Below are 13,039 nucleotides of genomic sequence, written 5' to 3'. Positions count from 1 at the left end.
TCAATATAACCCAGTATACAAAAAGACTCCAGTGCTAGTTCATGATGGAAAACCCATATGTGAATCCATGCTCATTGTTGAATACATTGATGAGATATGGCTACAGAATTCATTGCTTCCTGCTGATTCATATGACAGAGCTCAAGCACGGTTTTGGGTTAAATATGTTGATGACATGGTACCATTTTTCAAAGCTTAATCATCATATATTTGTATAGTTGCACAGTACATGTTCTAACTAACGATAATATCTTGATCAATGTTTATAGTTTTCAGGAATTGCGGCGCACTTTCGTAGCAGAAGCGATGAAGAGAGAGAGGAGGCGAAAGAGATTATATGGGAGCGACTCGGAGTTGTTGAGGATCTGTGTCTGGGAGATGAGAGGAAATTCTATGGGGGAGATGCCATTAACATTGTAGACATAGCTCTTGGATCTTTTGTCAAGTTTATTGAGGTTCAAGAGGATATGTTTGATGTGAAGATCTTGCAAAGTGAGAGGTTTCCTCGCTTGAAATTATGGTTTAATAATTTCAAGGATGTTCCGATCATTAAAGAAAATACCCCTGGTCAAGAGGAGTTGGTGGCTTTTTTAAAGACTCTTATTGAAAAAATGATGGCAAGGAAATAGTGGCTTCTTGGATTGATATATCATCATGAGTCATCTTGTTATGTGTGTTTGCTTGTGTTGTTTTGTTAGTCAATAATCAAAGATTAAAATGGTTTCCTTTGTTTAATATTAAGAGTATGTACCACCACACGTCTAATAAAGTTATAGATAAGTTGATTCCTACCTTATACTTTTGTTTTCCACCAAAATTGATGTATTTGGTACACAAGATTACTTCATAAGTCTAACTAATTGTCTTTAATAAGAGCTTAAACAAGAATGTTATAGTCCAAATAAATATTTTATTCATTATTTTTTAATGTGTACTTAACTTAAACATCGAGCAAATAAACGAAGGGAGAAGTTGCTTTGCTACATAAATATTGCTCCGCACTGGAATTAGATTTGATAGAGTAGATAGAAGTTTGATCTGCAAGATTAACACTTTAATGCTTAAGTCAGTAAGAGAGTGACATAATTCGATTACGTGTGAAATGGTGTGATCTCTTCTTTAAATAGGAGAATTTGTTACTAACCGATCACGTGTGATGATGGCTAAGATAGGGCTCGTGGAGAGGTTAACTGCTTGGTGAAGGAGCCCATATGTTACGTGTCGTTGGGCCTTATGGAAGGCCCGAAACAGTTCTCTCCCAAACCCTTGGCTTTGCTTTGTAAGGTGAGAGTTTGTGACGATGTGTATTTACACGATCATGGAATTTATGAACGTGAAAGTCTTTGATGGGACGTCGCCGCTCTTGGGAACAATGCATTAAAATGTCTTTCTTGTAAGATGCAGTGTGATGCTAAGAATGATTGACATGTCATCTTACTCTAGTCAGTAATGACGTTTCACGCTCCTTTAGAATACTTGAGGGCTTTCGAATCGTTTCGGGGAAATCTTCATCGTTGGTAATATGAAGTAATCGTACGATCCTCAGTGCACAAAGAGTGTATAAAAGACTTTTGAAGCGTCATTTTCCCCTTTCGACTTGAAAAAAAGTGTTTATGTTTTTTATCGTTCCTGTTGCGTGCAAGAACCAGAAATGGATGCAGTTGAAGAACTTATTATCTTGAAACGGTGGTGTTGATCTCTGTCACAGCGAAGTGGGATGGACCTGCATGGTTAGCACTCTAGCACCCAAGTTAGTTAAAGATTCAAGATGAGTATGGTGAAAAGTGGAGATCAAATAATGTACCTTGCTTTTGTGCGTGAGCTGATTTTATGTTTTTGGTTGGGTCGAGTGGAGTGGATTTGAGGAGAATTGGGTCTTAACTATCTGAGCATTTGGTTAGCACATAACAGTTATCCCCAAGACTTTGTCGTACATTGAGTGAGTTGGAGAATCCTTTAGTGGTTTTAGGTTGGCTTCTAGGATATTGTCTAGTGCAAGCTGAAACTAAATTGTTTGAAGTCAGTTGAAAAAAATGTGGAACATGAGCATTAGATTATGGACCCCCGTATATCAAAAGGGAGCGAACCTAGTTCTCTTTAAGAAAGGGGCAACAACTTCATTTGTGAAGAGGAAGGAAAGTACCACGAAAACCTAAAGTTTGGGCAAGGAAGGTGATGGCTAATAGCCCATAGAGAGGTGAATATGAAAGAGCAGCAAGGGAGTGAAATGGAACAAAACCCATTTCTTATAGAAAAATTATTCAGAAATCAAAGATCCATATTCAAAGTAGGATACTGATCCAAGGGTTGTCATCACACCACTCCATCTAGCAGAATGAAGTGACAAGAGAATTATTCCATAGTTTGTTTGCCTAGGGTGACGCATTGGGAGTACGTGATGAAACTTTTCGGTGATAAGAAAGAATTTAATGCTTATGTCCCCCAATATCTCTTTAACTTATTCCAATTGTGTCATTCCATGTTTTCTGGACGATATCCTTGGGGATCGACCAGCCTCGCTACATGATTCCATGATTCACTCAATATCGGGCAAAGCCTTAAGGGCAATTGTTTTGTGCCGACCATGGGCCCAAATAGCCAATACTCAACTATCCTCAAATTCACTTCATTTGACACAAGATATAAAATCAATTCACACGAAAAGTAAGTTACATTCTCTGATCTCTATTTTTCACCATACACATCTTGATTCTTGAACTGACTTGAGTGTTAGAGTGTCAAGCATCTAATGCTTATGTTCCTCTACCTTTTTAACTGATTTCAAGTGTGTCATTCCCTGTTAGTAGGACGATATCCTAGGGAACCGGTCAACATCGCTAAAGGCTTCCCAGGCTCACTCAATGCCTGGGAAAGCCTTAGGGGCAAGTGTTATGGCATGGTCGTGGACCCAAATAGCCAAGACCCAACTATCCTTAAATCCACTCCACTTGACCAAAGATATAAAATCAGTTCACACAGAAAGCATGGTACATTCTCTTATCTCAACGTTTCCTCGTACTCATCTTAAATCTTGAACTGACTTAAGTGTTGGAGTGTTAAGCATGTCGTGACGAAGATCAGCACCACTGCTTCAAGATCATCAATTCTCCAACTGCATCCATTCGTGATTCCTAATGGAACATGATTCAAGTTTGTTAGTTAGATTAGACACATTATTCATGTAGCATAAACAACAAATTTCTTAAGTGATCATAATTTTGTGTTTTTTTATAGAACAACTCATATAGAGTGTATCTATAGTTGGTGTTCTGTTTATTAGATATGATGTATTTACACGATCCCCAAAAAAAACATAGCGGAAAGTTTGCTCGAAAACATACCGCAATTGCTATATTCAATATTTATCAATGTTTATGCTCTCCTCTTCCATTTTACTGAGGTGTTGACACACAAAAGATTTCATGAATGACCATTTTTGATGAATAAATGATTAGAATTTTGAATTGACAATTTTTTTTTTGCATTGTCACTCCTTAGTCTTTTAATGGTTTTTTTTAACTGTTTTTAATCACATTGCAGAAATTAACCAAGTTGTGCAGTGTTTTTGTTTTGTTTTTCATTCAACAAAGTGCTTCGAGTATAATCATCTATAATACTAAGAAAATAGTGTGCTCCATAATGTGGAGCAGTATTATATTTCTCCAAAAAATTACAGTAAATTAAATCAAAGGATTCCTCAATTTTATTACTACTCAAATGAAAATAATTTATACATTGTTTTGCTTTTTATAAACATCACAACAAATCATATTTATTTAAATCAAAACAATATTTGAGATTATGAAAAATTTGTTGTCGAGATTGAATAGAAGGGACCTCATTCTAGTGTGCCACAAAGTTGTCATATCCTTCTTAGCTGCCATGAGAATCCTTCCTAAAATTGTTTTGCGAACTCATATACTCCTTCATTTAAGCTACCTATTCCACTCTTCCTTTTTTGCGTTTTGGTGAAAGATTATACAACAATTTTTATCATAAGTCACACTATAATTTAGATCCCAAGTCAATTTATGAATTGAAATAAAACCGTAGCACGATTTGCAATATCAAGTTATAGAGCCGTCAACTTATCATTCTCTTCCAGACTTGGTTGACCCTTTGATGTGATCGAATTGATCAATCTCAAGACCTCCGAGAAACAAATGAATTCGTTGTTCCTCTTCTCCGTTATGTCAAATTTTTGGAAGCTCCACAACTATTCTAATAACGCTTGCAATTCATAAAGTTCATAAAAAAGACTCTTGAATTGAGTTTAGTATCTTGTTACACTTGTATTATTCTCTTTCCACATCAAATATATTGTGCACCATATTTGATGAAGGTGGTACTTTGATCTAGGAAATCTTTCTTCAAGATAGATCCATATGTCATGATCAGAGGAAGCGTGAGAGATGCTACCATGAAGATATGGATTTGTAGTATTGGTTAAGCATGCCATCACAATTAAATCGACTAAGAAAAGGACTTTTTCTTCTTCTTAGTCTCAATCATTTGGATCGTTATACTCCAATGCCTTAATGGAAATTAAAGAGCAAATTTTCTCTTTGTATATCCTTAAAAATAATAGGTTACATGCATGTGTTTATATGGCCTAAGAGAAGCCTGGACTAATTTAAAATAGCAACTAACTTATTCTAGCAAACTTTGAGATAAAAACAAATTAGTAACTAATCTCTAATAGATGTGCTCTTTATTTATGGTAGTAAGAAACCTATTAACCTAGTATGAATTCTCTAATTGAAGTATTTATCTCTTAGTGATGCAAGCACTTACGACATCGATTCAGAAGACATCAAAAATAATAATTGTTACCAAAATGCTGGTGGGGCAGAAAAAGAAACATTTGTATGGAAAACAATGCCCCCAAGAAAAGTAGTCGAAGAATGAATGAATCTTACAAGGTTTTATGCCTGTAGTTTTAAATATTTTTTATAAAATATGTTCCAAAAAGAAAAACAATTTATTAAAAAAAAATGCTCATTTGACACTATATTTTATATCCACACCGTATTTTATACACCAAATACATACTCATTATTTTTTTAATGATTTTTTATTTTATTTTGATATATGTGTAACACAAAAATAATTGAATAAATACGGTGTAATTTAGATAAGTTGTAGTGAATTAGTGTAAACCTAGCGCTCTAAAAAAACAAAACTTAGCATTGTGCTAGTTAAGTCTAACTATTACTCTTCCTTATTAAGAAAAAGGTTTGACTATTACTCTTCTATCTTTTTGTTTATTATAATTTCATGTGGTTAGGATATCACTGGATGAAATTTCTATGGGAGAGAATCCCTTTCCATACTCTTTTGGCCATGAATCACCATCTATAAAAGGGTTTGTCTTGGTTTATGAAAACATAAGCTAAGATGGCAGAGGTGAAACTGCATGGATTTTGGTATAGTCCTTTTACCTTTAGGATAGTATGGGCTCTAAATCTGAAGGGTATATCATACGAGCACATAGAAGAAGATCGTTTCAATAAGAGTCCTCAACTTCTTCAATATAACCCAGTATATAAAAAGATTCCAGTGCTAGTTCATGATGGAAAACCCATATGTGAATCCATGCTCATTGTTGAATACATTGATGAAATATGGACACACAACTCATTGCTACCTGTTGATCCCTATGACAGAGCTCAAGCCCGGTTTTGGGTTAAATACGTTGATGAGCTGGTACCATTTCAAAGCTTAATCATCATATTTGTATACTTGCACAATACATGTTCTGCTTATTTTATAGATATACTTTTAACTTACTTTGTTCTAACTATCCCATCTTGATTCAAACTAACAACAATATCTTTATCAATATTTAAAGTTTCTGGCAATTGCGGCCCACCTTGATAGCAGAAGTGATGAAGAACGAGAGAAGGCCAAAGAGAATATATGGGAAGGACTCAGAGTTGTTGAGGATCAGTGTTTGGGAGATCAGAGGAAATTCTATGGGGGAGACACCATTAGCATTGTAGACATAGCTCTTGGATCTTTTGTCAAAGTTATTGACGTTCAAGAGGATATGTTTGAAGTGAAGATCTTGCAAAGTGAGAGGTTCCCTCGCTTGAAATTATGGTTTAATAATTTCAAGGATGTTCCAATCATCAAAGAAAGCACCCCTAGTAAAGAGAAATTGGTTGCTCTTTTAAAGCCTCTTATTGAACAAATCTTGGCGAGGAAATGATGGCTTCTATGAATTGATATATACCAAAGCATTAGTTTTTATTTTTTGTTGTCTTTATCCGTCAATAATAAAAGAATAAAATGGTTTTCTTTCTTTTAATATTAAGAGTGGGTACCATGCATAAAAAAAAGTTAAAGTTTAGTCGATTAGTACCTTATACTTTTGTTTTCCACCAAAAATAGAGGTGTTTGGTGCACAAGATTTACTTCATAAGTCTGACTATCATTAATAAGAGCTTAAACAAGAATGTTATAATCCAACTCAATATTTATTCACTATTTTTTTAATGTGCACTTAACTTAAACATCGAGTTAAGGAATGGATGGAGTAGTTGCTACGTAAATACTAAATCACTAGAATGTAAGATAAAAAGAGGTAAGAGGGAATTAAAGTTTGCTCAACATTTGACACTTCAGAAACATACAGTAAATTTTGTTGATGTATCAGATTTCTTTACAATAAAACATGCATCAACAGGCAATCAACCTCGCAAATTGCTTTGAATAGGAGATAAACATACCTCACCACTCCCAGCCAATTCCTCAAAGTGCATGATAGCATCTTCAAGTTGAGAAAACTGAGTGGAATATTTGACATGCAGTTCATTGCTTTCAAATTGATTAACCTGCCACTCTAAAAGGCCATCACTAATTATCTTCAAACCACTTTTCAGCAATTCCACTCCTTTGCTAATTCCATCTGGAAGTTTCCTTTTTTTATTTGATTGGTTTTTGTCATCAACTTCCATGCTATTTGATTGGTTCTTGTCATCAATTTCCATGCCCTCACATCCCTCTCTCTGTTCAGCACTGACTGAAATGTTATGAACCATCTGTTTTAGTATAAGACCTTCTCTTTGTAGCAGCTCAAGCTGTTCAGGACTTGGTGCGATTGTCAGAAGAGCATTTTGTTTATTAAGAAATGCTTTAAGCTCAGCCATAAATCCCCCATTAGTTACCTCTAATCCTGAAACTATATCATATGAAAGAGCTGCATTCTGTGGAAGAAATCTCCATAGCTGAGTGCAATTTGTGTCAGCAGCAAAATGTCCAAATGCGGCTATTGCCAAGTGAGTGAATGCCCAGTGCCGCTCTGTCAAGATCAATTGAAATAATTTCCATGCAGCACGGCTTTTTGCATCAGAGTCATCACTTTCTAAAAACTCCATGTCAACAAGTCCCATGAGGAAGCGAGCCAAATGCGGTTTACATTTGTACAAAAGGACCGGAGGCTCAGTGATAAAGATGTTTTCAATCTCCATTATGGCTTGTTCAATATCATTCGATATGTATACATGTTTCAGATATGAAATGATCACTAGAATTTCACCAAAAAGACAAAGAGAATGGTTCTTTATTTCTTTGTCTACTGTACTTTTGTAGATAGAACTAATTGAAATCAAAAACTTTAAGGTCCTTGCTTCAATCTCAGGTAGTCTACCCTTGCTGCAGAAAATGGGAACATAATTCTTAGAACTGGAATCAGTATGATATTCTTGTTCAGTGAAAGAATAAAAGGAATTGGGTCTAAATGAACGCAAACCAGGCCTATCAATAAAAATTCAGATCGGTTTGAAACATGCCAGTGGGAAATTAAACTCAATTCTGATTTTTGCTTCCAAGATTTAGGAGTCTTTGATATAAAGAAGCAGAATAAATTCATGACAAACTGACCATAAGAATTGTAATTAATAGGAAATAAAGTTATATATATAGGCATACAATAACGGATATAACAGAGCCAAAATACTTACAGTGATTGCAAAGAAGATTGCAAAGAAGCGGAAAGGATAAAAACTGGAATGCCAAACAAACCAAAGGAGCATGCCATCAATGAAGCTTCATCAAAGCTGTCGATTAAGTCAAAATAATCAGATGTAATTCTTTGAATGGAAGTTTTTCTCAATTCATCTGAAAGTAAATCAAGCGTAAACCCTTCAATGAACAGAGCCAAACACAAAATTAGTGACAATTGTGATTTCCCATCACCAACAATAGACATGAACACCTCGTCGACCACTGGTTTTTCACAACAGGTTAGAAGCAAGCAAATTGATCTTGTCAATTTCCTGAAGGAAGAATGAGGAATGAAAATCAAGTCGGGGGATGCCAGCAGCTTAAGTAATGAACATAGTTTGTTAATTATGGTGTTTGCCATTTGTGTTTCAGCATGTTGCAGTATAAAACACCAGCATTCCATCACAATCTCATAACAAAGGAAGTGAGGATGAAAGAAATTCTCTAGTAAGAAAGACTCCAACTCCCCCCAAGTTGTACTTGAAGAGATCACAATCATGAAGGTTTTGAATGCTTGCAAGAGGAGAGATAATATAGGCTGCCACACCAGTTCAACTGCTTTTCCAGAGCCAGAGCATAAAGGAAGTTGCAAAACAAGCATACGAGAATATACATTTTCCTCAACTAAAATTTCCAAAAACCAATTAAGCTTCTTAGTAATTGCTAATTTGATATCTCCGTCAAGCTTTACAGAATATTTAAGGAAATTAATAAACAATACAACTCGACCAAGTATTAGTACTCTTGATCTGTCTATACCTTCACAACTACTTAAAAATACTTTGTTAACCAACGTAAACTTACAATCAGCTAATGCTGGATCATCATCAAGGCATGAATTAGAATCACCTTCATTAATGAATAGCCACTCCACTACCTCAAGCTTCTGTTCCAGTTTTAGTTTATCAGAATTTATCAAAGACAACACCAGATCCAAGGTTGTTTCCTCCAATAGCTCTGCAATTACTGCAGTTGCATTTTTCAGAAGATTTTCATTACTTGCAAAAGTCCAAAAAGAAGTCATAATGAGAACACATTGTGTAATCTCCCTGTACACTGTGTAGGTCTGATGAGGATACAGTGAGCATATTTTAACTGCATTAATCAGGTAAAATTTCACTGGGACAAATATCCTTTTAGCTTCAGTTACAGATATGGTTTCATTCAGTGATGATGACCAGACCTCAGCAGCACATTTAAAAGGCTCAGTTATTAATGCAAGCAAAGATACCACTATGTTTGCTATATTCACTTCAGTAAAATGTCCCCCACCAATTTGAAGCAAAGAAACAACGCCTTTCCAAGAGATACTAAGAATATTGACTAAACTTCCACCGTCATTTGCAGCAAGAACACCGATTTGAGACAGCTTTTCTATAGTGTATTTTGTTATGTTGATAGCATGGCAAACATTAATAGGTTTGTGGTTTTCATCACAAGCCTCCCAGTTTATTAATTCAAAACGGGCCTTGCATAGTTTTACCACTGCATCAATGACCATGTGTGCAACCTTCAATATCTCTGATCCAAATGATTGAATTCTCTGCTTAGGATCAGAAAAGAACCGTGCTTAACAACATATACAAAACCTTGCAATGTAAATACGAAATGAACAGAAGAAATTTCATCAATGGCAGTGTTTTTTACTCTTGCTGATACTGAGTTACCTAGCATTCACTACCATCGAGCGTCACGCAATTAAGAATATTGAGATGATAGATTTAAACATTCAAATACTTCATTGAATTTTGGAAGACCATAAATGTCAATATTTGAGGAACCTCAACGGATTGATATATCATAGGGTTCAACTTTGATTCTCAATCAAGGTTTTATTACACTGCCACTCAATCATGTATCCACATATAAATTTCATATTTAAGCAGTTGTTATTAAAGCTGAACACTTTTAGTAATGTAGAAAATGGAAATAAATGATTAACCGATGATAAAAAGGAAAAGGAAAAAATATCTGACAGAATTACAATAATAAAAATTATATTTTCATATTGTCGAGTTTCATACACAGGAAGAAACAAATTACCTTGGCTTCTGATACGGAATCTTTAGTTAAATTTAACACTTCTATAATGAAGGTTTCAACATTGTCCATCAATTCATTGTTACTAATATCGGTGAATTTCAACAAGGCTGAAAAAGTTGATGAAGAAAACCTTAGGATCTCCAAAAGAAGCTGCACAGCAAAAATATAAATGACTCAGGTAAAATATGATGTCACTAAAATGAATGTTTAGACCAACAAACTAGCAGATTCCTGAATGACCTTTGCAAAATTCTCAAATCAATCTATACCATCAAAATAACATTCCACATTAGGAAAGCCGTTCACACTTTGGAACATTTTGTTTATATTAGTTTAAATTATAGGGCTTTGATATAAAAGACTATGCACTGTCCATTATTATTAATGTTAATAGTAAAGCTTCACTCATTATCCTTATTAAATACGGAAACATACAACAACAAGAATAATCAAGCTGTATCCCACAAAATGTAGTCAGCTACATGGATCAACAACGCCATAATGTTCTATCCAAAAATCAAACTTCTATCTACCTCATTAATTTCGAGATCTTGCTTAATAGTTTCTCTTACAGTTTTTCTAAGTCTTCTTCTGCCTCTAGTGGTTCGACTACCATCTATCTAATTTACTCTTCTTACTACATAATTCACAAGTCTTCTCTCTACATACCCAAACCACTCAAATCTAATTTCTATCATATTTTCTACTATAGGTGTTACCCCAACTCTCTCTAATCTTGTTGTTTTTAATCCTATTGTGTAAAGTCTTAACACACATCCAATACAACATTCTCATTTCTGCTACAGTTAATTTATTTTTGTCTTGGTTCTTTACAACCCAATACGCTGTCCCGTACAACATTGTTGGTTTAACAATTGTCCAGTAAAACATATAGGACATATAGGACAAACAAATTTACAGTATCACATAATTGTACACTAATGTTTTGGTTTATATTGCTTGCAGGAACATTTGACAGAAAAAAGAAGAAAAAGAAGTAAGTGTAAATGTGGAAACTTTTACATGAATTCGTAATTTGAATAGTTGATGCAGTTTTTGGAAGAATAGTATTTCTTTACATTTAGTTTATGGTTATATCATAAGATAACTACAAGTAGTGACAGAAGAGAAAATAGAAACGCAAATCACAAAAGATGAACACGGCCGTTTGATTATGCAGTTAGCTCAAATATGCCTACATTTGCAGCTACAGAGCAGTTATAGACTTATAGTTGTGTACTATTACTTGAATGAATTAGGGTTTTTAGTGTTACGAGTCATATATATAATACTACAGTCCAAATTACAGCCTAACTTGCTCAGCTTCATTGCCTCTTGCCCCTCTTCTATATCTGTGGGTGTGTTTGTGTGCGTGTAAGAAGCTTTTGTGTGAATAAGAACCTTTCAAGGACTATTTGAGATCAAAATTCATTTAAAAAAAAAACTCCTACCTGGTAAAAAACAGAGTTGTGTTCGTCATCTTGAGATTCTGCTGTCGACAAAAGAGTCATTTTTAGATGCTTGCCACACCATATACTAGCCTATTCATCAATATTATATTATCAGAAATCAGAAAAGACATATCTTCCTGAAAAGGTTAAGAGATCAGAAAGTGTGTTGATATGTATAAATGAATAAACAGAGAGTAAAAACAAGACACAACCAAAGAAATACCTTGACTCCAAGAGTGAGAGTTTGAAGTAAACAACTAGGTAGGTGAAGATCTATACTTTTTAAAGCAACATGTAGAATGCTTCTATTAAGCATGCATTGGGTAACATCCAAACATGTGTAATTTTCCCAATAGGTCAAGCTTGCAGTTAAGGTGGAAGCAACAATGCAGACAAGAAGTAGAGTAGTGAAATAGTATACAAGTACGGTAATGGTTAAGGTCATGAAGTACCATTGTTAAATAATTTGGCACTTCCTTGGCATTAACTTTAATCAAACTAGCATTTAATCTAGGATTTATATATTGCTTGGTTTACATGAAATATTACCATTCCAAGCTTAAGCAACAATAACAACCATCAACAAAATCAACTTTGTTCCGGATTTGTAGGAAAATATAACCAACGGCTAACAAATTTGTACCAAAACATTTGAGATTAATCTTGAAGACCAAAATATTGACTCTGTATCATAATTAACATATCAATGAATATTAAATAATTTATAATACTTGATTATGCCAATCTACATAATTAATTAATTGAATAAACTAATCTAACAATAATCAGTAACATATAATTAAACATAACAAGTATTATAGAAGATGAAGTGAATAAAGGATACTACAAGGCAATTCATGATGGAAGCATGATCAAACTCAGATACGTTCTTGAAGTTTAAATTTCCTAGATTAGTAAACAATTGAATACGATCTTCAACAACCTGCAACGAATTTGTAAGAGAAAAACGAAGTGGAAATTAAGCGCGAAACCCTAAAATGTGTGAACAGAATGAAAGTGTAGTTGATATGTAAGAAAAGAGAGACGAGAATGGAAGAAGAAGCTTGCCTCGGAAGATTTAATGGCTGTGAGTATTCTCTGGATATCGGTGTTGGAGCTTCCTTCCGCCATTTTCAAGTGTCTATTATCTTCGAACTTTTTTTTATTTGCTATTTATATTTCGGTTTCGGTGTTTGAATGGCTTTGTTGTTTTTTCGTTTTTGGCTCTCTTTTTTTCCCGCTCTTTCCCCAAGGTGAGACTGTGGGTGACCGCTGTCCGGTTCGACCCGGTTCAATCCGGAAAACTTTAACTCATATCTACACATATCCATATACCCCCTACAATTTATTAACAACTCAATTTTATGTTGGCATATTTTTAACTAATTTGTCATTTTACTTTTTACTATTGATTTTTAAATATTGTATTCCTACGCATTCAAATGGGAAGACTTTGAAAATGAATTTCAATATGTATTTTTTGTATTGGATCAATTTATGAAAGATATTTGACTTGTATTTAAATAACTTCCAGAAGA

The 13,039-nt window shown here is 34.4% G+C and overlaps 3 protein-coding genes across 3 annotated transcripts in view; 2 read left to right on the top strand and 1 right to left on the bottom strand.

The window, feature by feature from the left end:
* LOC127091153 (probable glutathione S-transferase) overlaps positions 1 to 796 on the top strand; it is a 1,199-nt gene extending 403 nt beyond the window's left edge. The window contains exons 1-2 of the mRNA XM_051029710.1: positions 1 to 178; positions 270 to 796. The exon at positions 1 to 178 is cut by the window's left edge and continues 403 nt beyond it. Of these exons, the coding sequence (XP_050885667.1) occupies positions 1 to 178; positions 270 to 629 (538 nt within the window). The 3' untranslated portion in view covers positions 630 to 796. The remainder of the gene's footprint in view (positions 179 to 269) is intronic.
* Positions 797 to 5,059: 4,263 nt separating this feature from the next.
* Positions 5,060 to 6,310, top strand: LOC127091152 (probable glutathione S-transferase). Its single transcript, XM_051029709.1, has 2 exons — positions 5,060 to 5,706; positions 5,852 to 6,310. Exons 1-2 carry the CDS (start codon positions 5,398 to 5,400, stop codon positions 6,209 to 6,211), a joined length of 669 nt encoding a protein of 222 aa, XP_050885666.1. The 5' UTR covers positions 5,060 to 5,397; the 3' UTR covers positions 6,212 to 6,310.
* A 262-nt stretch (positions 6,311 to 6,572) lies between these two features.
* LOC127091151 (uncharacterized) lies at positions 6,573 to 12,701 on the bottom strand. Its single transcript, XM_051029708.1, has 7 exons — positions 12,570 to 12,701; positions 12,346 to 12,444; positions 11,725 to 11,859; positions 11,502 to 11,591; positions 10,051 to 10,200; positions 7,965 to 9,550; positions 6,573 to 7,656 (listed from the first exon to the last, which is right to left on the bottom strand). The coding sequence occupies exons 1-7, from the start codon at positions 12,630 to 12,632 to the stop codon at positions 6,693 to 6,695; spliced, it is 3,087 nt and encodes a 1,028-aa protein (XP_050885665.1). The 5' UTR covers positions 12,633 to 12,701; the 3' UTR covers positions 6,573 to 6,692.
* Between the last annotated feature and the right edge of the window lie 338 nt (positions 12,702 to 13,039).

The sequence above is a fragment of the Lathyrus oleraceus genome, chromosome 6 (genome assembly GCF_024323335.1).
Source record: "Lathyrus oleraceus cultivar Zhongwan6 chromosome 6, CAAS_Psat_ZW6_1.0, whole genome shotgun sequence".
In the NCBI taxonomy this organism is placed as follows: domain Eukaryota; kingdom Viridiplantae; phylum Streptophyta; class Magnoliopsida; order Fabales; family Fabaceae; genus Lathyrus; species Lathyrus oleraceus.
Note: the sequence above shows the minus strand (reverse complement) of the source record. Positions and strands in the feature narration are given on the sequence as shown.